General features: G+C 41.4%; 1 protein-coding gene across 1 annotated transcript in view; it reads left to right on the forward strand.

Moving 5' to 3' along the window:
* LOC103478857 (sodium channel protein type 2 subunit alpha-like) overlaps nt 1-22468 on the forward strand; it is a 50838-nt gene continuing 28370 nt past the window's right edge. Inside the window, exons 1-8 of the mRNA XM_081598435.1 lie at nt 1-536; nt 9357-9662; nt 14866-14984; nt 16496-16585; nt 18194-18322; nt 18898-18989; nt 19780-20022; nt 21245-21308. Of these exons, the coding sequence (XP_081454561.1) occupies nt 9396-9662; nt 14866-14984; nt 16496-16585; nt 18194-18322; nt 18898-18989; nt 19780-20022; nt 21245-21308 (1004 nt within the window). The 5' untranslated portion in view covers nt 1-536; nt 9357-9395. The remainder of the gene's footprint in view (nt 537-9356; nt 9663-14865; nt 14985-16495; nt 16586-18193; nt 18323-18897; nt 18990-19779; nt 20023-21244; nt 21309-22468) is intronic.

Here is a 22468-nt window from a genome sequence, read left to right on the forward strand (position 1 = left end):
ATAATACTGCCAGCTCTCTTAGCCTACATCCCTGTTCCGTGTTTTAGTGCGGCATGATGCGCCCACAGGAGCAGTAATCCTCTTCTGTGCAGCTGCTTCCTCCCTCATGCTCTCTCTTCTCCTCAAGGGCAAATCGAGGTGCGCCTCTGGCTGCCGCCGCTGCGCACTGCTGCTGAAGACAGCGCAGCGTCCTTTGCGCTCTCCGCGGGCTCCTGGGACCTTTTGTCGTTTGGGATGAACGCAGAAGAAGCGCCGTGTGAAAGGGGCCAGAGCCGGTCCAGTTGTTTATCGCACCCCTGGCAGCAAAGCGACATGTCGGTGTTTGCTTGGACAAGTGTTTTTTGAGCGCGAAACTTTGGATTGTGTGGGGGGTCAGCTGTCTCCGCTCGGGTGACTGGGGGAGTTTTGGGTTCGAGAGGAGATGCGAGCGTCGACGTGAAGACATGGATATTACGCGGAGGGTTTGGTCGTTCTTCCTGCTGAAACCCGAAGAATTTCACTCTGAAAACGATGCTTTGAATCTCGGAGTTTCGTATGTAAGTATTAGTCCAGATGAATGTTTATGGTGTAGGCCAGGGAAAACGTCCTCTTAATGCCCAACACTTTTTGTTGTTGTTATTGTTGTTGCGTTGCTTTATTTTTACTCACATTTATTTTCACATATGTTTAATCATAAAAACAAACAAGTTGAAGCTAAAGTTAAATGCACCAAGTCTGGTAATGCTCAAGGAATATATTTTAAAGTTGCTCTATGTTGAGTGATCCAGTAGTTTAGCTTCTATACCGTCTCAAACTAAAGCTCCTTGCATCCATCTTGTTTACTCTTTGACTGTCAGGGAAAATGTATTTTTTTTCCTTGACTAAAACAACTGCTTCTTTATTATTATTATTTTTTTTAAATTAACAAGCGTCTTGTTTCATCAGCTCATTCCTTCTGAAACTTGTGTACTTAAGCTGTCTGCAATTACATTAAAAGGTTTCTGCCAGAGAAGTAGGTCATCAGTCCAGGGTGAGGTCGAATCGCTCCTAACATGGTCAAGTGGAAACTCACTGTCGACTTACTTTGACATTCTGAATTCATAAATAAGGCTTTTGGATCGAGGCTGCTTGATTAGGACAAAATGTCTCCGATCTTTGATATCAATAGTGATAAACCTTTACCAGACAACTTCTATGAAAGTTGCTCATAGAAGCAACTTTCGTTGTCATTTTTTTCCCCAGTTGTGTCACTGCAGTCCATTGCTAAAGAACTTTTCACGTTTTGTCATTGTTCAACCATTGTCTTGTGATACCATCACAAAGTGTCGCATAATTGGGAAGTGGACAGAATAATGACGCATGGCTGTGAAAGATTTTGTCATAAAAATCTGGAAAGTGCCACTAACTGAGAGCCCTAAATGAAGTCAGGAGCAATTACAACCTTCTGAAGTTGAAAGAATCTGCATCAAGAAGATCGAGGAACACTGTAGAGAGGTCAGAGGTGAAGTTATGGAAAGACATTTTAAAGGGACAGTATGATGTTAAATTGACTTTTTGAGCTTTACGCCACGTTATAATGTTATTCCCTCATCAAAAATTGCTTTGATTATTCCATGTCTGTTTGAGAAATCCTTTAATCTCCCCCGGCAAACATTCAGCTTTGCAAAATGCTTGGGTGGACCTAGCCCCGCCTTTGAGGACGAAGCTCCTCCTCGGAGCCTCAGTTTCCAAGCTTCCGCCTCACAAACGGGCCCTCGCCCACTCAGCTCCTTCAGACTAGATAGCAGCAATTAGCAAACACCTGGTGGAACTGTGCATCTGCTGAGCTCTTTATGTCAGCTTCTTCTCAGGGCAACACTGGTGAAAAATGTTAACATTTTAAAAGAGGAGCCATGTCGTGATGACTTCCTGAAGGAGGAGTTTCAGCAGGAGTTGCTTAAATAGGCAGAGGCCCAATTGCAAGGTGTTAAATTACGAAGCCAAATGTCTTTTAAGTCATATTCGATAGATTCAGTATTTTGTGTAACAACTGAAAGTAACGTAGTTGCTACAAAATAGCACAATGTGGCTAGAAAACACGCAACGCGGCTCCTTTAAAGCAGGGTTTGATTCTGAAACAGTACTTCAAAGTTTGAACAACTTACTGAGCAACATAACAGCAGACCTAGAAAAAGAGCAAAAGGTGGATGTGCAGACCTAATAAGACATGGCTGACACACTGGGCAAAGGAGCGCATTAATCAGAGAAACAGGGGTAAATCTGCTGCAGAGATTTGTCCATACCAGGGAGAAACCGTTGACATGACAACTAGGAGTCCTGGATTTACAAACTGAAAAAGCGACAAAAAGAAAGTCATTGTCGAAAGCGAGCTGCGAGATAAAGTTCAAACTATGTGGTACAAAGCAAAGACGAGTTCAAAACTAAAATGTAAACTCGTCAAATTTGACCAACCCCTGCTCATCACCCTGGACAAACTATCCCTTCTTCAGTAGGGATAGAAACACTTTTCAGAGATAAAAACAGGGCAACCCTGGAGGAAAACATGTTATAGGTGGCAGAAGTCTTCATACCAGAGCGAAACTTCACATTCAAGCACAATAACAGCCAGCCAGCGCTACAACAGAGTGGCTTACATCAACGCATATGCATATGTCGGAATGGCCCAGTCAAAGGCCAGACCTAAATGCGATAGAGAATCTGGGATGAAACTTTAAAATGGATGCCTACAGACTGGCTTCTTAAAATAGTTGTTTCAATGTGGCTAATTGGAAAAGTTCAAGGGGTTAAAAATCTCTTCCAATGCTAAAAATAAAGATTTCTTATTGGTGATGAGTAATTGAAGCACTTTGATGTGAAATGTGAGGACAAAACACCAGTTTTTCTGTGTAAAACATATCAGACATTAGGATTTATTTGTCAACAAATCTCCTAGTGTGTTCCTTCACTCTGATCTAGCATCTGTCATTCTCTAATGCGTGCTCTTGTAGAGCGAGTTCAAGTGTTTGTATTACACAATAGATCACGGAGGGTTTCACTGATCTTGGTAAGCACGATTTTTCAAACTGTGGACCCGCTACCTGAAATAACCTGTGGGTAACCTGACATGCTCCAAGTTTTTAACCGCTGGTGCTTCAGCTGGCGAAGTCTCGTCAACGCTGAAGGATTTCTTCACTCGTTTTGGAGCCTCTGTGGCTCTAAAACAGATGTTTGGCATCTGATTCTGCAAATGTCAAGTCACTTGATACATGAAGTGGTTAAACAAATCCATGACAGGAAAAACCTGAGGTATGAAGGTCAAAAGAAAATTTTTTTCAGGTGTCTGTGATCCGCTCATTCTCTTTGATCCGCTCATTCAGCTTTTCAAAATGGTGCTTATTCCCGTCTGCCTTGAAAGTCTGAATTTTAAACTAAGTTGCCAAAGTTGACTCAGGCCAGTACAGAGTTCATATTTTTTGTTGTCATGTTTAAATGTTTTAGATCAGTAAGGAATTTTTTTTTTAATGTCTGACAAAGAAAACCATGAGTAAAATACAACAAGCAGTGAAATATTGACGTTATTCAGTAGAGGAGAATTTCTGCCACCGTGTGGAAGGGCATGATGTGCGTTTTTCTTTATTTCCTTTGAGATCTTGAAGGCTACGGTACGTCATTCTTGATTATCCAGTTCAGGCAATAATCAGGTTTGAGTGCGGTGAGTGAAACCGAAGCAAGCAGTTTGGTTAATTAAAGTTATAGTACTGAAAAAACAGAATGGAGCGCCAACTTAACAAAAAAAAAAAAGAGTTAATTTGCTTCATGTAATCAAATTAAGTTTGTCAAACTTACTACATTTACGTTTGCTTAACATGATAAACTTAATATATTTACTTGGATGAACTTAGTTTGATTACTTGTAGCAAATTAACTCAATTCTTTTAAAGCTGGATAACTTGGTTTATTTTTTCAGTGTGTGATTTAAAAAGGAGGAGGATTATAATTTCACATAAAGGCGAGGTTCGTTTGGACAGTTTTTTTCCCTCATCCTTTGCATTTACTCGGGTTTTTAAAGATAAACTGGATCATCTCAAACATCTGTTAGTTTAATAACTAACAAAAGAAAAGAGAGAAGAAATCAGGAAAGGAGCAAATACTTTTTTAAAGCATCCAAACCTATTTCTAGTCTCTCAGTACTTAATAAATAATAATATTTTCCTTGAGTCCAACTAGCATTATTACAGACCTGAGGCATGTATCTACATAAATTTGATTTTGTGGTTCTGCAACCCACAAACTAGTGTTTTTTTATTAGAACAGACCAACACAAAGTTACACATTATAGTGAATTTAAATAAAAATGATTATTTTTGTTTGTTTGTGAAGATTTAAACCAGATAAATTAGGTGTTTGTAATCACACCCCATTTATTCTAACAACCCTAAATAACAAAAGACATTTCATTAGAATGAAGGGTGAGGGTACAAAATGTTGTTTGGAGCTTTGAACCTTTCACAGATTTCCCTTTTATTTTATTAAAGTTAAACAAGTTTAACCTGAATGTAAAACCAGAGCCACAATGGAATAGTCAAAGTCTGCAACTGGATGCATTTAGGAATCTTTAGCCTTTTTTTGCCAAGATAAACAGACAAACATTTTGTCTCTATAAACACGTGCAAAGCTATCAGACTTTTATCTTAAAAGATATATGCAGCTGTTTCATATGAAATTTTAGGTTATCCAGAAGGTCTTTGTTTCCATATTCAGAAAATATTTCTGAAAACCAAAACATACTTTTCTCAAAATACAAAAACAACAAAATAAGTGTATGTCAGGACTCTGGCCACACATAAACAAATGCATTCAGTTTTATCTTGTGTATCTCTGAGAATCTCATACTTCAAATTGAATTAAGCCAAGAAAGAACAAACTAGATAAGAGTGGAAAGAGAAATGTTTTTCTGATGGAAGGAGTGATGATCACACAGAGAAATATTATAAACCCGTGTTTTTATCTTCACATTTTGGTGATTATGGTTTACAAATAATACTAATAATGATGAATAAATTCAGTATCTCAGAATATCAGAGTGTTGTAATAAGTTAAATATACAGAAAATTGAGTGAAAGGAAAAGTGGGGCATGAAAAGGTGCATCAGGTACAGAAATTGCAGCAGAGATTATTGATGAAAAATGATCGGAGGAAGCCTTTGTTCCCCCTCAGGCTCCTTTAGGGACGCCACTGCACAACGATGCCCTGATATCAATTTAAACATGTTGATTCTCAGCTTTAACAGTCAGATATCTGGCCCCATTGTTAAAATCCCGCCTTCATATTCAACTAATACCCGGAAGAGAAAGTTATGGAGTTGGAAAAAAGCAATACCTTTGTACATGTCTGGACGTAAACACCTCCAGACATGTACAAAGGTAACCGTTTACACTGGAGACTGGAGGGAAATAGAAGATCCAGTTCTTTATATAACCACAAAATAATATTAATGTTAGCAGCAGCAGCAGAGATCTTGTTTGTTTATGGAAGTACCTGAGCGGTGCTCAGCCGCACAGCTGCGCATCCGACCTGCCCCGCGTGAGAGCAGCGCTGCGATTGGCCCAGTCGGCTGGAGGCAGAGGAAGGGGGCAGATGTACTCTGCCAAAGACAGAAGACATCAACTCTCAGAGGGATTTCTAGCAGAAGAGTTCCTCTGCCTTTCAACAAAATGGCTCTCCTCTCATCTTTAGCCTTGATGAGGCACATGACTGGGATTTTATCAGATGTAAAAAAAAAAATTAAAAAGAAACTACGTTAGACATGCAAACAGGTCAAGTTAAGTTAAATATTACACAAGAAATGGGGTGAGATGAACTTGAAGCTGATAGATTTATCTATTTTTTGAGCTCACAGATGTTCATTTGTGGGAAAGAACTTCGGCTTTAAACACCAAGAATTAGCTTTGGAGCTACTAAGATCAATCAAACAGCTCTATAGTCTTTAAAACTGTTGGTGGTATGTCATATTTGAAACTTTTGCACAAATGAAGATAAAATTAAACTGGAAAATAAATACTACTGCAGCAGTAGTTTTTAAAACGACATGGCATTTATCATTGGCTGCCTCGGGTAAGCTTGTTACAGTAATGGAATTACATAAATAAATAAAAATGAGCTTGATAATTTCCATTAGTTTTCATTATTTTATATTTACTAATTTCCAAGTAAGTAAATTTTACAAAAAATATGTACATATAGCTGCGATATCATGATGCTAATTTCAATATTTGAGAAGAAAAGATAAGCACCTGTGCATTATGATAAATGAAACAATCGTTACCACTCTTGATTTCCCAGAGAAAGATGTCAAATATCGAAATGAAAAATAGAACAATGCAAAAGGTAAAAAAAAGAAATAAATAATGATAAATACAAAAAAATAAATAAAAGTAGTCACACTAAAAAGGTAGTGTTAAATAATGGTAAAGTGTAACTTTCATAAAATAGTAGATTATCAGGGTGGTTTTGTCAAGTTTGGTCACTAAAAATAAAATTGGATCGTCTGAATTTCACGTAGTTTACCCAAATTTGCCATCATAAACAAAATTATTCAGTTTTGTGATTCTGTGTATTTTTTTCATGGTAAATGTTATGTCCAGTCATCTAGCTCTGGTTTGTCCTGCAATAACCATTTTTATTGGAATATTATTTTTCCTTAATAAATTAGTCATTAGATATCTGTTTCTTTTTGACGCCTCTTGATTCAATCTGCCAAACTACAAACGCTCACTCTTTGTAGTTGAGATCCACTTTGAATCTAATTATATTAATTATTCGAAGCGATGATGACCATATCACATCTGGCTGTTATGAGAATTAAATTTCATTCAACATAATCTTGTAGATAATGGCCCATCTATCTTGTAGTGCACCGTTCATCTCTTTCCAGTAATCTTTTGTAATTGTCCCAAAAAACATGATAATTTCCATTCTGACGATTCATCTTTTTTGAAGGCCAATTTTGTTTACAGAGACGTCATAAACATTTATGGTTTTCGGTTGTGTGTAGGTATTTTATTTTCTCCTTTATTTTGTTGTTTTTGGTTGTTTTTTATCGGATGTGTAAAATATCTTCCGTTTCCAGAGTTGAGTTTTTTTGTTTGTTTGTTTGTTTTTTTTACAAAGTTAAAGTTTATTTATCTTTGAGAGGGCAAATTTGCATTATTACTATACCATTATCAATATCTTACTCGAAAGTGACGATATTATCGTTTATCGCAAGAATTGCTGGGACAATTTAAAATTTTTGATCCTGACCGGCCCAGCCTGAGCAAAATAAAACGACTAAGTTGCATTCATAACTTCCTCAAACAGTTGCTCTTATCGTGTGCTCTGCTCCACTTTGAATCTAATTATATTAATTATTTAAAGCGATGATGACCATATCACATCTGGCTGTTATGAGAATTAAATTTCATTCAACTAAAACACTCTCCTCCTCCTCCTCCCCACCCTGCTGAGTTTAATACTGTACACATCCTCCTGCAAGTAAGCTGTGCACTCTGGCAGGACTGCTCTCTGTGCATTTCAAAGTAGATTAATTATACACGTTAACTGTATGTCGTTACACAGATTGGATTATCATCACCGGTTGGTTGCTGCGTCGCTTTACTTTTACGAAGCAAAAAATAAATAAAAAATGCCGTATATGCGTTTCTCCGAATCAGTCGTTGCATGACGCCGTACCACCGGGACAGAGAAAACATTAGATCGAACGTGTTTTATCGACTTTGTGACATTGAGAATGCGCGTCGCGACGGCAAGCGAGACAACAATGTCACTGCACGAGATGAGCTGATCTGGTATCAACCTGGGCCAACTAAGCAGATCAGCAGGGAGCAGATAGCTAGCGTCTGGCTGAACGTGTGAAGGGATCAATGCATTTCAGGAGAGCAGGAGATGGAAAACCAGGAGCTTAGGCCACATGAAAAGGATACAATGGGTTTTTCTGTGTCAAACGGGGGAACACGGAAATGTAATCCTCTCTTTGGAAAGCTTTTCCAGTTATTAAAATATCACACTGTCCGTGGCTCAGATTCTGGAGCAAATTTGTAGTAGAGGAAAGCACTTTCATATTATGTTTTTTTTTTTTTTTTTTAGATTACATTGTGGCTTTTCCTCATAACCGTAAAACATCAAAGCTGTCTTAAAGCCAGAAACCTGGTTTCTCAGGACAACTAAACACATGTTCCACTTTCAGGAACAAGACGTGCGGATTTTGTTGGGGTTGCACTAGTACCACATTCTCCGACTATAAGTCGCATCATTCCAAAAAATTTGTCATGTATAAGTGAAGATAAGTCACATTTATTGAGGAATTGACAAACGTGAGAGAGACCTCGTCTGTGTCTTGTGACAGGTTGTGTTCAGTTAGCTGATTTTTCAACTTTCAGTTTTTCCGCTGAGCATTTCGCCAGCAGAGAGAAGCGGAGACGCCTGCAGTTTAAATCCGCAGTGATGGCTCAGCAGATGCACAGTTCCCCCCAGTGTTTGCTAATTTCTGCTGGCTAGTCTGAAGGAAGTTAGTAGAGGAGGGAGGACTGTTCTGTGAGGCAGAAGCTTGGAAACTGCATCTTCTAGAACGAGCTGCACCTTGAAGGCGGTGCTAGGTCCACCCAGACTATTTATACAGCTGAATGGTTGCCATAGGAGATTCAAGGATTTCTCAGACATGCATGCAAGAATCAGGCAACACTCCAGGTATGTGTTTGATGAAGGAATAACATTATAACTTGATGTAAAGCTGAGAAAATGTGCAGTTGTTTATCCGTAGTCTTGCTTTCAGCTCGCTATGAGAGAGATGGCAATGTTTAATCCTTGGTTCAAGTCTGTCAATATGAATTAACATTTAACACAAGTCAAAAAATGCGTCACGAAGAGGAAAAACAAACATATATATAAGTTGCACCTGACTATAAGCCACAGAATCAGCAAAACTATGAAAACCTGTGTGACCTACAGCTGGGAAAATACAATACTTACCATGTCAGTTCTGTTGACCAGTCTTACAGCTCAACCTTTAAGTGTAGCAAAGGGAACAAAGCAGGTTGACATCTTCTAAGTTACCCATCTATTGAACCTTCCATTGCCTCTACATTCACTGATCTGTGCTAAGTTGCAGAGGTCATTAGGCGAGAGGTGGGGTACACCCTGGGCAGGTCACCAGAGACACACAGGACATACAACCATGCACACACACAATTCAGAGAGAAAATTTGGAATTCAAACCCCTGACCTTCTGCTGCAAACGGTGCTTCCAACCGGGCCACCGCACAAACCACATCCTCTTCCTGCGAAGCATATCTTGGAAAATCTCTCTTCAATATTTCTGACCGTTTCTCTGTCTCCCTCAGAATAAGTAAATTCTAGTACAGGACGATCAGGATGAAAAGATGGCAGCCATGCTGTTACCAACGGGTCCTGACGGCTTGCGGCGGTTCACTCGCGAATCCCTGGCTGCCCTGGAGCGGCGGGTGGCGGAGGAGCAGGCCAAGAGCTCCAAGGGTTGCACCGAGGCTCAGAAGAACGCCGAGGCGGCCAAACCCCGCGCTGACCTGGAGGTGGGCAAGCAGCTGCCGCGCATCTTCGGCGACATCCCTCCAGAGCTCGTCGGGGTTCCACTGGAGGACATCGATCCCTTCTACTACAAGAACCAGAAGGTGAAAACTTTTAGATTTTTTTTTTTCTCAAAGTGAGGGCAACGGCGCTCATCTTTCTGTCTGAGAATATTTCCTCTCTCAGCTAAACAACTTCTCCAGTTCTGATGATGGACTGGTAGTCAGATAGTAATTAAGTCAGTATATATTTATTTATTTGGTAATTTTTTATATTTCTATACACAAGTCGAAAAAGAAAAACCACAAAATGCTAAAAAAAACAAACAAAAAAAAAAACACAAAACTAGCACTATAATATTTAAATAATGTTTGACAATCCTCTTGTCAAACATTATTTAAATTCTTGTCAATGCCATGAACACAAGGTGAAGAGCAAAAAATAGTGCAGTTTGAAGCATAAGCTTATACTTTCACTTTCTTATAAATATAAAACTTAAATGACAAATCAAAGCAGCAGAATCTTTCCTGCATATTTTTCTAAAATATCCAAGTAATTCCAGCCGCTTCTAGACAAACTAATACAAGAGATGATTGTCAAACATTATTGTATTTGTTAGCAAATTATTTTTATAACTTTCAGAGTGAAGAACAGTTTTCACCTCACAATAATTATTCCACTCAGTGGCGCAACTACACATTATTCAGGTGGATGCGAAAACATAGATCGGCGCCCCCCCTCCCCCCGACCGAGGTAAGGAACGTCAGGGTGAAGGAGCGACGCTCACTCAGCCCCCCCGAGGCGACGATACGTGAAGGGTAAAACTCGCTACATTTACCTCGTTATGTGCGCGAGGTGAAGGAGCGTAAGGCGCGCAAAAGTGTACGGGAAAACATCATCGGCGCGCCGCCCCCTCCAGACGGGGTTTTGGCGCCCCCTCTGGTGCTGCGCCCCTATGCGTTGCATACCCTGCATACCCACTTTTTGCGCCTCTGATTCCACTCTAACTGAAGGACAATTGTTTTTAAAGTTAGCCATGACCTTTAGTATTTTTTTAAACAAATCCTCTCTTAATACATAGTTTGTTTCTTTAATTTCGAGCCACCGTTGTGTACAGCTAGGAATTACACTAACCTCATAACAGGAATGAATAATTATACATTTCAGATCTTTTAGATGTTTTGCTAACTTTTTCCCAGAGCTAAATAGAAGAGCCCATCACTGGGCTTAGCCCAGTGATGCTGTGCTGCCCATAGATATGCCTGTTTAAAAACTGTTGAACAGCGGTCCATCGGTGCATATTGCTAATAATAACCAACCAATAATCAACATTTCCGGCAGGTTTATAAAGTCAGTTGACCCCCAGTGTTAAGCACTAATTACTATTTCTGGATTTTAAAAAGAGGGAAAAGGAAAATGGAGAAAGAGGCGCTTCAGACGTCAGTCTCTGTGTTCTAAGGTAAATTGCTGCTTCTTGAAATTTGTCATAGACCATGTTTGGTCTGATGCCCGTCACACTGACTAATCACAGGACAGCTGTCATGAGGCGGTATGGTGGTAGGTGAGGAGAGACGCAGGATGAGATGAAAATCATATGTTTAATGAATAAATCCAACGGCAAGGAACAGCGGGGAACAACACGAGGAGACTGGCAACACGGAGACAGGTGACATCAATTGACATTCAGTTGACAAGGACCCGACGAAGAACACAGACAACAGGGGAGACTAAATACACACGGGGCAATCACGGGAACGAGACACACCTGGGAGACAATCAACGGAAAGACGCAGAGACAGGACTAACAGGATCACACAGAAACTAGAAAATAAACACATAGAAACACGGATCATGACAGTACCCCCTCCTCAAGGGGCGACTACCAGGCGCCCAACAAGAAAAGTCCAAAAACAAAAAACAACCCAACAGGGTGGGCGGAGGGGCGACGGCAGGAGGGCAAGAGTCCAGAAAACAAAAACAGGAACTCCAACAACGCCAAACCCTTCCGGGGGCCGACCACGGCACAAGAGGTGAACCTCTCGCGGGAGGTCCGGTGGGCGGCGACGCAGGAGGCGGAGCTTGAGCCGCGGCGGGCGGCGACGCAGGAGGCGGAGCTTGAGCCGCGGTGGGCGGCGACGCAGGAGGCGGAGCTTGAGCCGCGGTGGGCGGCGACGCAGGAGGCGGAGCTTGAGCCGCGGTGGGCGGCGACGCAGGAGGCGGAGCTTGTGCCGCGGTGTGCCGGTCGGAGCGCCGGCTGCTGCAGGCGCTGGAGACGGGGGTCCGGGCGGAGCAGAGGCCGTGGGCTCGGGCGGAGCAGAGGCCGTGGGCTCGGGCGGAGCAGAGGCCGTGGGCTCGGGCGGAGCAGAGGCCGTGGGCTCGGGCGGAGCAGAGGCCGAGGGCTCGGGCGGAGCAGAGGCCGGGGAACCGGCAGGACGGCCGGCTGGATTCTCGGGAGGAGCACCGGGGAGCTGCGCACCGGCAGCGGGCGCTGGGAGCTCTGGCGGAGAGCCGGCGGCTGCGGGCGCTGGGAGCTCTGGCGGAGAGCCGGCGGCTGCGTGCGCTGGGGACTCTGGAGGGACACTAGGGGACTCTGGAGGGACACTAGGGGACTCTGGAGGGACACTAGGGGACTCTGGAGGGACACTAGGGGACTCTGGAGGGACACTAGGGGACTCTGGAGGGACACTAGGGGACTCTGGAGGGACACTAGGGGACTCTGGAGGGACACTAGGGGACTCTGGAGGGACACTAGGAAGCTCGGGGAGCTGCGCGCCTGCAGCGGGCGCGGGAAGCTCGGGGAGCTGCGCGCCTGCAGCGGGCGCGGGAAGCTCGGGGAGCTGCGCGCCGGCAGCGGGCGCGGGAAGCTCGGGGAGCTGCGCGCCGGCAGCGGGCTCGGGAAGCTCGGAGAGCTGCGCACCGGCAGCGGGCGCAGGAGGCTCGGAGAGCTGCTCACCGGCAGCGGGCGCAGGAAGCTCGGAGAGCTGCTCACCGGCAGCGGGCGCAGGAAGCTCGGAGAGCTGCTCACCGGCAGCGGGCGCAGGAAGCTCGGAGAGCTGCTCACCGGCAGCGGGCGCAGGAAGCTCGGAGAGCTGCTCACCGGCAGCGGGCGCAGGAAGCTCGGAGAGCTGCTCACCGGCAGCGGGCGCAGGAAGCTCGGGGAGCTGCTCACCGGCAGCGGGCGCAGGAAGCTCGGGGAGCTGCTCACCGGCAGCGGGCGCAGGAAGCTCGGGGAGCTGCACACCGGCAGCGGGCGCAGGAAGCTCGGGGAGCTGCACACCGGCAGCGGGCGCAGGAAGCTCGGGGAGCTGCACACCGGCAGCGGGCGCAGAATCGGGCGACCAGGCTGTGGCGGCTGGAGACTGGCAGGCTGTGGCAATAGATGGAGCTGGCTTTGGTCTCGCAGCCAGCGCCGCCACCACTGCCTGCCGTTCCTGCTCTACCTCTTTGTAGAAGTCCTCCAAGCCCAGCAGAGGAAGAAATGGGATCCATCTGTCCAGGTGGACCGCCATACGTGTGGTGGCGTTGAGACGGCTGAACAGGGAACTCGGATTTGCCATTTCGACGTCATACTTCCTGATTTCCCTTAACAGGGAACGACGGTCTGCTGGGTCCATGGCGGAGTAGGCTGCGCTCCTCACCATAGTTTGGTCGGGTCCTTCTGTCATGAGGCGGTGTGGTGGTAGGTGAGGAGAGACGCAGGATGAGATGAAAATCATATGTTTAATGAATAAATCCAACGGCAAGGAACAGCGGGGAACAACACGAGGAGACTGGCAACACGGAGACAGGTGACATCAATTGACATTCAGTTGACAAGGACCCGACGAAGAACACAGACAACAGGGGAGACTAAATACACACAGGGCAATCACGGGAACGAGACACACCTGGGAGACAATCAACGGGGAAAGACGCAGAGACAGGACTAACAGGGAACAGGATCACACAGAAACTAGAAAATAAACGCATAGAAACACGGATCATGACAACAGCAAATAGATATTTATTTATTGTTGTTGTTTTTATTTAGTTATTTACTTTTATAGTAAATAAATATATAGTTTTTTTTACTATATAGTTTTTTAAAAATGAAACTCTTTGGCTAAAGCAGCGTAACAGAATTTAGGATTTTCTTACTTATTTTACCGTTTTGCTCTCAGTGAGTGGTTTGTAAAGTTGTTTTATTGTTTTCTTAAATGCTTTAGATACGGCGAGCCACTTCTTTACAACTGAAGACCCACACCAAGCATGAATGTTCTTCCATCTTTCCAATCATGAGGACCGATTAGGAAAATGTTCCTTTGTGTCTCCTCAAATGTATTCTCTGGGTTAAACAGGAATATCTTTATTTTATTTTATTTTTTTCTATTGTATTGTATGTAGTTGTTTCTAAATTCAGAGCAAAATGCACATTTTGTTGTAAAATATGAATTTATTGTATGATTTTTCACACACCTCAAACCTTTAGAAAACAAACAAAATAAAAAGAGGAAAGTTGTCAATCCCAATGATGCACATTAACAATCCAACAACACAAAAAAACCAATATAATCAACACGAACTTGTTAATATAACCCAGACATAATTTCCCCCTTTTTAAATATTCTACATTAGTTGATAAATAATAACTCATTAAAGAAAGAGTTTCATTTTGAAATCCATTTGGAGTTGCTGTCATAGTGTCTAACACGTAATAAGTTTCCACTAAGGGAGGAATCAATAGAAACCTCCCTTTGGGAAGCAAATGTTAGCGATCCTTCAAATCGTTTCTTCATCGCGGCTCGCCGTGACTGAGACGGCCTCTCTGCGTCTCTTCAGATCTCTGGTGGATTCTGAAATAGGATTAGCAAGTTTTGATTTGCTGAGCTGGCGGATCAGGCTGCCGCCCATTAATGGAGAGATGAAAACAGGACATGGCAGCCATTCTCAGGGTCTCTTTGTTTTGGCATGTGATGCGCTGCTGGATGGGAGGATTAACCAAAGACCAGAAAATATTTAAATAAATGCCACATCTGTTGGGGAAACATTCCGTCCGCTTTGGAGTTGCCTCCATTATCTCAACTTGCCCCGATGACTGCCTGTGGTGGAAGTTAGCACAGATGGCAGACAGAGAGATTGAGTCAACACTGTGCCGCTGCTCCCTCTCGGTAAAAAGGAAACAGTTGAACAGCTGCTGCCGGCTGACGTGTAGCTTCTCTCTCTCGGCAACATAAGCACGAGAGATTCGCTACGTTACAATGTTTGAAAATGGGATTCCCCTCCCCCCACACATTAACACTGATGTTTGTCTTTTGCTTCTCTTTGCAGACTTTTATAGTACTTAACAAGGGGAAAGCCATCTTCAGATTCAGCGCCACGTCTGCACTTTACATATTAAGTCCATTTCACTTCATCAGATCGATTGCCATAAAAATCTTAGTCCATGCATATCCTTTCTGAATGCCTTGTTGGTGTCCGTGTTTGTTAACTTTGCCGTTTTAGGTTAGGCTTGGAAGATGTTAGGACATTGTTGAATAAGGTGTCATCTTAAGATTGAGGGTGAAAATAGAGACAGTCAAGGTAATAGTCACTACAATTTGACGTCTCACCTTTGTTAAAGTTAATATATAACTTTGTCTGCCAGATAAGCCAGTTTCTAGTATTCAACAAATTCAAACTCACTGGTTTGTGTTTCGCTAGCAAATGTAAAATGGACACGGTTCTGACGAGTACTAGACAAAAGGAACTGTCCAGAAACAAGAAGCTAAGAACTCACGGAAAACTAAAAGAAGGAAGTATGAGACAGCATTTATGCTAAAAATAATGGAGTAATTATTGAATAGTGAGTAAAAGTAAGTACAAAAAAAATCTAAAGGTTTATCGGTTTTATCATGTTTTGTAGCATTGTCTGTGGGTTATTGCAAAGGGTGTCCTCGGCCAGATGCTGTTTGGGAGGCCAAGCCACAGAAAAGTTTGGGAGCCCCTGCTCTATATAACAAATAGTTTATTTTCCTTTAAAATGTATTGTAGACCACAGATATTAATACGACTTTAGTCATAACAGCGGTACAGTACCTCCGGATATTTACATCTCTGGAAAACTTTCATATGTTATGTTGTCAACCTCAAATTTCACCGGTTGAATTTTAATTGACTTCCATCTGAAAAACAAACATTAAGTTCCAAATAATTATACAATTTGCCCTCCTGCAAAAAAATAAAACAATCAGAAAACTGTACAATGCATTTGTATTCAGTAACCTAAACCGTTTATCAAATTCAGTGCAACTATAGAACAAAACAGTGTAAAAAAACAGGAATCTTAACAAGTTGGTGTATTACTGCTCTAGTTTATCGAGCAAATATCTTAGTGCACTTTGAATAACACAAAACCAACTCATAGGTTGCTTTTCAGCAAGATATAGGAGAGCTTGTTTTAAATCAATAATTCATTGACTTTATTGAAACAAAAGTAATAGTTCTGAGTTGATGGGAAGATGGATGGAGCCAAACACAGGTCAATCTCTGAATAAAAATAAAAAGTCTGGTTGGAGGTTCACTTAAAGCCGATTGAGAATTTGTGGCAAGACTAGAAAGTGAGATTGTTCTACAAAAAAATAAATAAATAAAATACTGAAGGAGGCTGAATGCATATGCGTGCTCCACTTTTCAAATGTTCATTTGTAGAAACAAGGATGTATCTTTTTCCTTCTGCTGTGCAATTATGCGGTGTTTATTTGTCAAATAACTATGCTAATGAGAATAGCCTGTAAAGTGACGAAGTGTAAAAAAAAGTCCCACAGGTATCAATACAGTAAATGTGGCAAGAAGAAAAACACAAAAAAAAGTTACCTTGTAGTTTCAATGTTAATTTACTATATAATTCTGTTATTTTAGAAAAACAAATGCTATGTTGTGTATTTCTCTGCCACTCCACATTTTCCTGAACCATTGCTACGTTGTTTAGCTATTTCATAATGTTCACCATCCTGACCAACTGTTTCTTCATGGCCATGTCCGATCCGCCAACATGGACCAAATACCTGGAGTAAGTAAAGCTTTATCTCTCTTTGCTGTACGTGTTTTAACGTTCATCCCAAACGTTGCTAATGCAGAGTTGCCGGGGTCTGTTGCTTTATCAGAGACTTCTGCAGAATTACTAAAAATGTGAGTATATGCAGATGTGGTGCATGTCGTGTTTACGGTACTCCTGAACACAACGTCGGCATGCCGTGGAATGAGAAGAGCTTTGAACGTGTTTCAAGGACTTTCCTGCTGTGCATGACGTGAAAGATTCAGTGGAAACGTTCATCATCTGAGGATTTTCACGTTTTTGTTGCAGCTTCAACAATTACATGAAGCTTATTCTGAGAGAAAATGTTTGATTTCTTCCCAAGGAATTGGATGAAAATAGATCATCTGCAAATATTATAAAGTGCTTACAAAAATACAAAAACAAGAGATGCTAGAAATTTCCTTATACCCACATCTTTGGCAAAACCTGAGGCTAAAAGTTTTAATGTCTTGTTGATTCAACTTCTTTCAGCAACAGAGAAAACTAGTAGATTTTAAAGTGAGACGTGTAAAATGTTCTTTTTCTGTAACTCACTGATCATCTATCACTTCCTGAAAAAAGTGAAGTGACGTTTGTACCTTTTGGTCATTGCCAATATTGATAGTTTTCTGTCAAACTTCCCTGCCAGACCAGAGGATGATGACAAAATCACAGATGACAACTATTAGTGACCACAAAACCCCCATTAAAATACATGAAACTCCTGCATTTATTCATTTAAACTTTTTTTTAAAAAGTTGAACAAAGCTACTAAGAATTTTTATAGATTTTCTGTTTTTCCGAGGGATTTAATATGGTCTGTCTTAGCTAGGTCTTATTTTCCCACCGCTCACAAGCCCTTTGTTGAGAGGAAACTTTTTCCGATTGAGCTTTTTGGTTTGGTCTGGTGTAAAACAATAACCTGAATATGTGCACATGTGTCCACTGTTGAAGGGGCAGAATCATGAGTTTTCCAGACACTGTGCCGTTTTATCGCACAGTAATTGACCCCCCATCTCTTTCACTGAAAGATGAATGCATCCTCCATCTTTACTGCTTGATGTCTCAGATTTGTTCATCCTTTTCCAGAAGGTTGTTGCTAATATCCTATCCCTATAAAAACAAAAACAAAAATGCTGTGGATATCAAATGTAGAGTGAAAATTAAATCTTCAACAGGCAATACAAAATGTATATCTTTAATTAATTAGCATTCTTTAAGTCATTAAACTTTACCTAGCTTAAGGTAAATTTACAACTAAATGCTCAGCTGCTGGAAGAAGCTTCATGCTTTCATTTTATTAATACATCGCTGCTCCTCCTTGTTGTGCTTCCAGTGCTGAATTCATATTTATGCCGATGATAATGTCCCATGCTGTCACTTTTTTGGGGGGGTTTCAAACTCTTTCAGCATGTTGTTCTTACCTTGCTCTCAGTTTGCTTGCTAAATAATTTCGTCATTGTTATATTTATACAGATAATGTCAGTCTCTCACCTGACCGCACCGCAGCTATTGTAGTTCATTTTAAAGCAGGGTTTAATGTGAGTGTAGTGCCCATAAAAATGTGTGTGTGTTCATCATCCCGTTTCCAACGACTCCCAGGTACACCTTCACTGGCATCTACACTTTCGAGTCGGCGATAAAAATTTTCGCGAGAGGGTTCTGTTTAGTGCCGTTCACCTTCCTGAGAGACCCGTGGAACTGGCTCGACTTCATCGTCATCATCATGGCGTGAGTAGCTGTTTCAAAACAGCCTGTGTGATTTAGCTAAACTCCCTGAGACCAGTTATCCAGACTGGACACTGGTTTTGTCTGAAAACAACACAAAATCACTTTTAATTCACTGAGCTGCATCTCCATTACTAATGTGACGACATTTCGCCAATGTTGAAAAAGCACAATTTGCAATAGCGGTGTTTCCACTAAACAAACATGATAAGTTTGTTCACGTGATAAATCATTAAAACCATGTCGCACCATCGTGCTCCAACTACGGTACTTCTTGTCCTATTCCTCGTCTTTTCTATAGTTTCCAAAAGTTTGAAAAGTTACCTTTAAGATGCTTGAAAAGAGCTTGAATTTTACTGTGGGAAAAGTGAACGAATCCTTACTTTACATCACAGCTGTCTTAACTGGTAACAATTAATTTTAATAATTTTGAGCCACACTTAGGCAAACTGAGGCAACCAGAGAAATAATAAACTCATAATGCACTCCATCTTAAAGTTGTACCCGTCAGTTTGTGTTGTGATAAACCTTCATGATCTAAACCCTCCCTTCCCTCCTGTCTTTGGACCAAATTCCAGATACGTCACTGAATTTGTCGACCTTGGGAATGTCTCTGCGTTAAGAACCTTCAGAGTATTGAGAGCTCTGAAAACCATCTCAGTCATTCCAGGTGAGGCAGCCGTCACGGCCCGGCTTCTTCGTTTGTAGAGTTACACAGTAAAAAATGAGCAGCAAAATTTTGGTTTATTAAATAAATTATAGAGAAATAAATGACAGTGTTAATTTTTTTAAGTCATATTTTCATCATGTTATTCACACATTCATAAATGTCAGAGTTCCAAACTAAATATTTTATTTGAAAGCTCTAAGTGTTTAGATTTTAAACTAACTTTTTAGTTTGAAAACTAAATATTTACCTCAGTCTTAAATATTTAGTACGGAACTAAATATTTAGGTTGTGAATTAAATATTTAGTTGGGCGCTAAATATTTAATTTGTTCATTAAATATTTAGGAAGATGAATATTTGGTTTAAATTTAAGACTGACTTTAACATTTTGTGTGGAACTAAGTATTTAACTTGTGAACTAAATAGTTCACAAGCTAAGATAGTTTTCAACATCTAGATTGAAAACTAAATATTTAGCTCCCAACTAAAGGTTTAATTTAAAATAACTAAACACTAAATATTTAGCTTTTAAATGAGTAGATGTCAAAGCTTAGTTTGGATCTCTGGCATGTGTACATGTATGAATAACATGAAAATATGACTGAAAAAAAGAACACATTTATTTCACTATGACAGGCTAAGTAAACTATAAAACTTCTGCTATTGATTTTTATCATGTAAACTTACAAACACCACCCCATCTCTTCTCAGTCCTATTTTTTAAAATTTCCACACCATATAAAAATCAGCAATGGTCATCTCCTTTTTGCTGTGTTTCCTCCTCCATCCAGGTCTGAAGACGATTGTGGGCGCTCTGATCCAGTCTGTGAGGAAGCTGGCCGACGTGATGATCCTGACTGTCTTCTGCCTCAGCGTGTTCGCCCTCATCGGCCTGCAGCTCTTCATGGGTCTCCTGCGACAAAAGTGTGTCCGGAACCTCGACCACTGCATCAACTCCTCGTACACCCCCAACACCACCTTCATCTGCAACAACCGGACCTGGAGTTCGCCGGACGACTTTCTCACCAACGAGGGTCAGCCTTAGACGACTGTAGCTACGTTTCCATTACAAATGTGCGCAAATCTTTCTGATAATCTGCTAAAGTAAAAAACAAAACAAAAAAAACACAAAATTTCACATTTGTTTTCATTAAATAAGAACTGAAATTAAAATCACAGGCAAATAAGTTTGTTTACGTGATAAGTTGTTAAAAATCATGGCAACAATGGATGTAAACAGTTACAAGAGATGTAGTCATATGGAACACCACTGAGGTCATAAATGTATGAACATTTCGCTTTACTTTGACTCGTGTACACAGGCAAACAACGTGTAAAGTACTTGATGTTTACGCGTTAAATGTCACTCGTAATTAGTGCATAAACAATGTTGACATCCCATCAAAAACATGTAAATTAAGCGTTGGTTGCGCTTTTCATTAAGGTGCAAAAAGAGCCTTTTTTATGTGTCTTCCACACAACATCACGTTCTGGAAGTCTTAGTCTCTTCTCTCCTCATTGGCTGTTTCTGATCCTCGGCCAAACCACTAACATGCACTGTAGACATTGTTTACACGCTAACTATGTGTGACATGTTGACGTGTGTTTGACTAGTAAACATCACATACTTTACATGGTGTTTGCGTGTTGTGTATGTGTCAAAGTAACAAACGTTTATGACCCCAGTGGTGTTCCATAGTAACATATTGGCCATCAGAGGGAGGCATCGGCGTCTCCTTTGAAGCGGCCACATATGCGGTGTTTTGGGGAACATGCAGTCAACTATTTTACAGAAAAGTTATGGATTCAACACTTTGGAAAGACGCACAACTTTTTATGAACTGTGCGATGCTGTGTGAGTTCTGGTGGATCCAGCTGCACATTGTCTGAAACCCCCCCCCCCAAAAACAAACCATCATCCTCCTACTACTTCCTGTCGTCTTCTTTGTGGTTTTTGCCAGTAGTAACAACAGACTGTTGATAATCCAGCTATTTTCACGTCACATTAGTTTTCATTGCAGTTTTGTGAAATACACCCATTTTGATATGGCAGACAAACCACCTCATTCTAACACAAGGAAACTTTTTGGCAAAACTTCAAATAGACATGTTTCCACTAAACAAATTCATTATTTTGTAATTTCAATTTGTGCAATGCTATGGTTAATGGAAATGCAGCTATTGCCTGCTGTCTACAAGCACCTCACACATGCACACTGCTCTGCTTTCACTGAACTGTCACTCCTCCTCCCTTAGATAATTTCTACAAAGTTGAAGGGCAGAAGGATGCTTTAATATGTGGATATGGAAGCGATGCAGGGTAAGTGAATCTGCGCTTATTAATAATCTGCGGGTTGTTACGTAATGTTGAAATGTTTACCGCCGTAATGGCTTCTGATCCCCTGCATGCCGCTCTGTACAATAGGACACGGAAGCTCGGAGGCAGTTTTCACGTTGGCAGGAAAACACAGCAGCGGTTGATTTCCTGTTGGCTCTAACATTACAGTCACTGTGGGGCTTAATGCACAGGGCTGTGATCTCATCAGAGGGACGGGCGCGCCATGAGAGAAGCTGCATATGGTGCGGATAATCACGTCAGCGCTGCCTTTACAAAGAAACTCTGAGTTGGCAGCTGGAGAAGAGCTGTCATTACAGATTTTGTCCTCCAGAAAGCCAAATAAATATAATTAGGTTAACTGGAATTGATCAGAGCACTTTAAAATGATGTTTTGTTAATGTTTAGAGAAGATCCTGTACTCAGTACTACTACTGATTAAAATCTAAAAACAGCCTTTTACGTTACATAGTGGATTTCAGTTATTTCTTACCCAGTAGTCCCAGTTAATTTAATTAATCAAAATGCAAATCAAGAATTTACTTTTCCTTTTGAGCGGATGACTGTTCCCAGTCGAAGGTTTGGTCGTGTGTTCACTCTCAGCATCCCTGTTTAGCCTCTTCCTAGGCAAATTTCATTTCGGTTGATGTGAACCCTGGCGCAGTTCGAATTCATATGTGAAGGCCAAGCGGACCGAAGACTGCTCCAGAAGCAGGAAGCGACTTATAAAGCAGGGTATTCTGGGTAAATACAACCAAAACAAACCCGCCAGAGGAGAAAAGGCTCATTATCTTTTACTAAAGACGAGAAATTATACAATCACTAAAATCTGACATCACTCTGTTTTGTTTACATTTTGTGAAGAAGGAAGTTGCGCTCATGTCTTCTTCTGAGGCTTTAATTTTGTCTCCTTTAGAAGTTCTTGGTGCAGCGCCACCACGGGCGAAGGAGTGAACAGCTTTTTCAATAGTTTGCTTTGTTTGACACAATGCAGTGTCAAGCAAACATTTGACACTGCAACCAAACTGTATCAGCTGAAAATGTAACAAATGTTGCTACTTTGGTACTCAATCGAACTGAATCCACCATTTTATCAGGTGTGAAAACACCATAAATAATCTTGTAAATCCAAATGCTTTGAAACA

The sequence above is a fragment of the Poecilia reticulata genome, chromosome 17, assembly GCF_904066995.2.
Source record: "Poecilia reticulata chromosome 17, P_reticulata-male-v2, whole genome shotgun sequence".
Classification (NCBI taxonomy): Eukaryota; Metazoa; Chordata; class Actinopteri; order Cyprinodontiformes; family Poeciliidae; genus Poecilia; species Poecilia reticulata.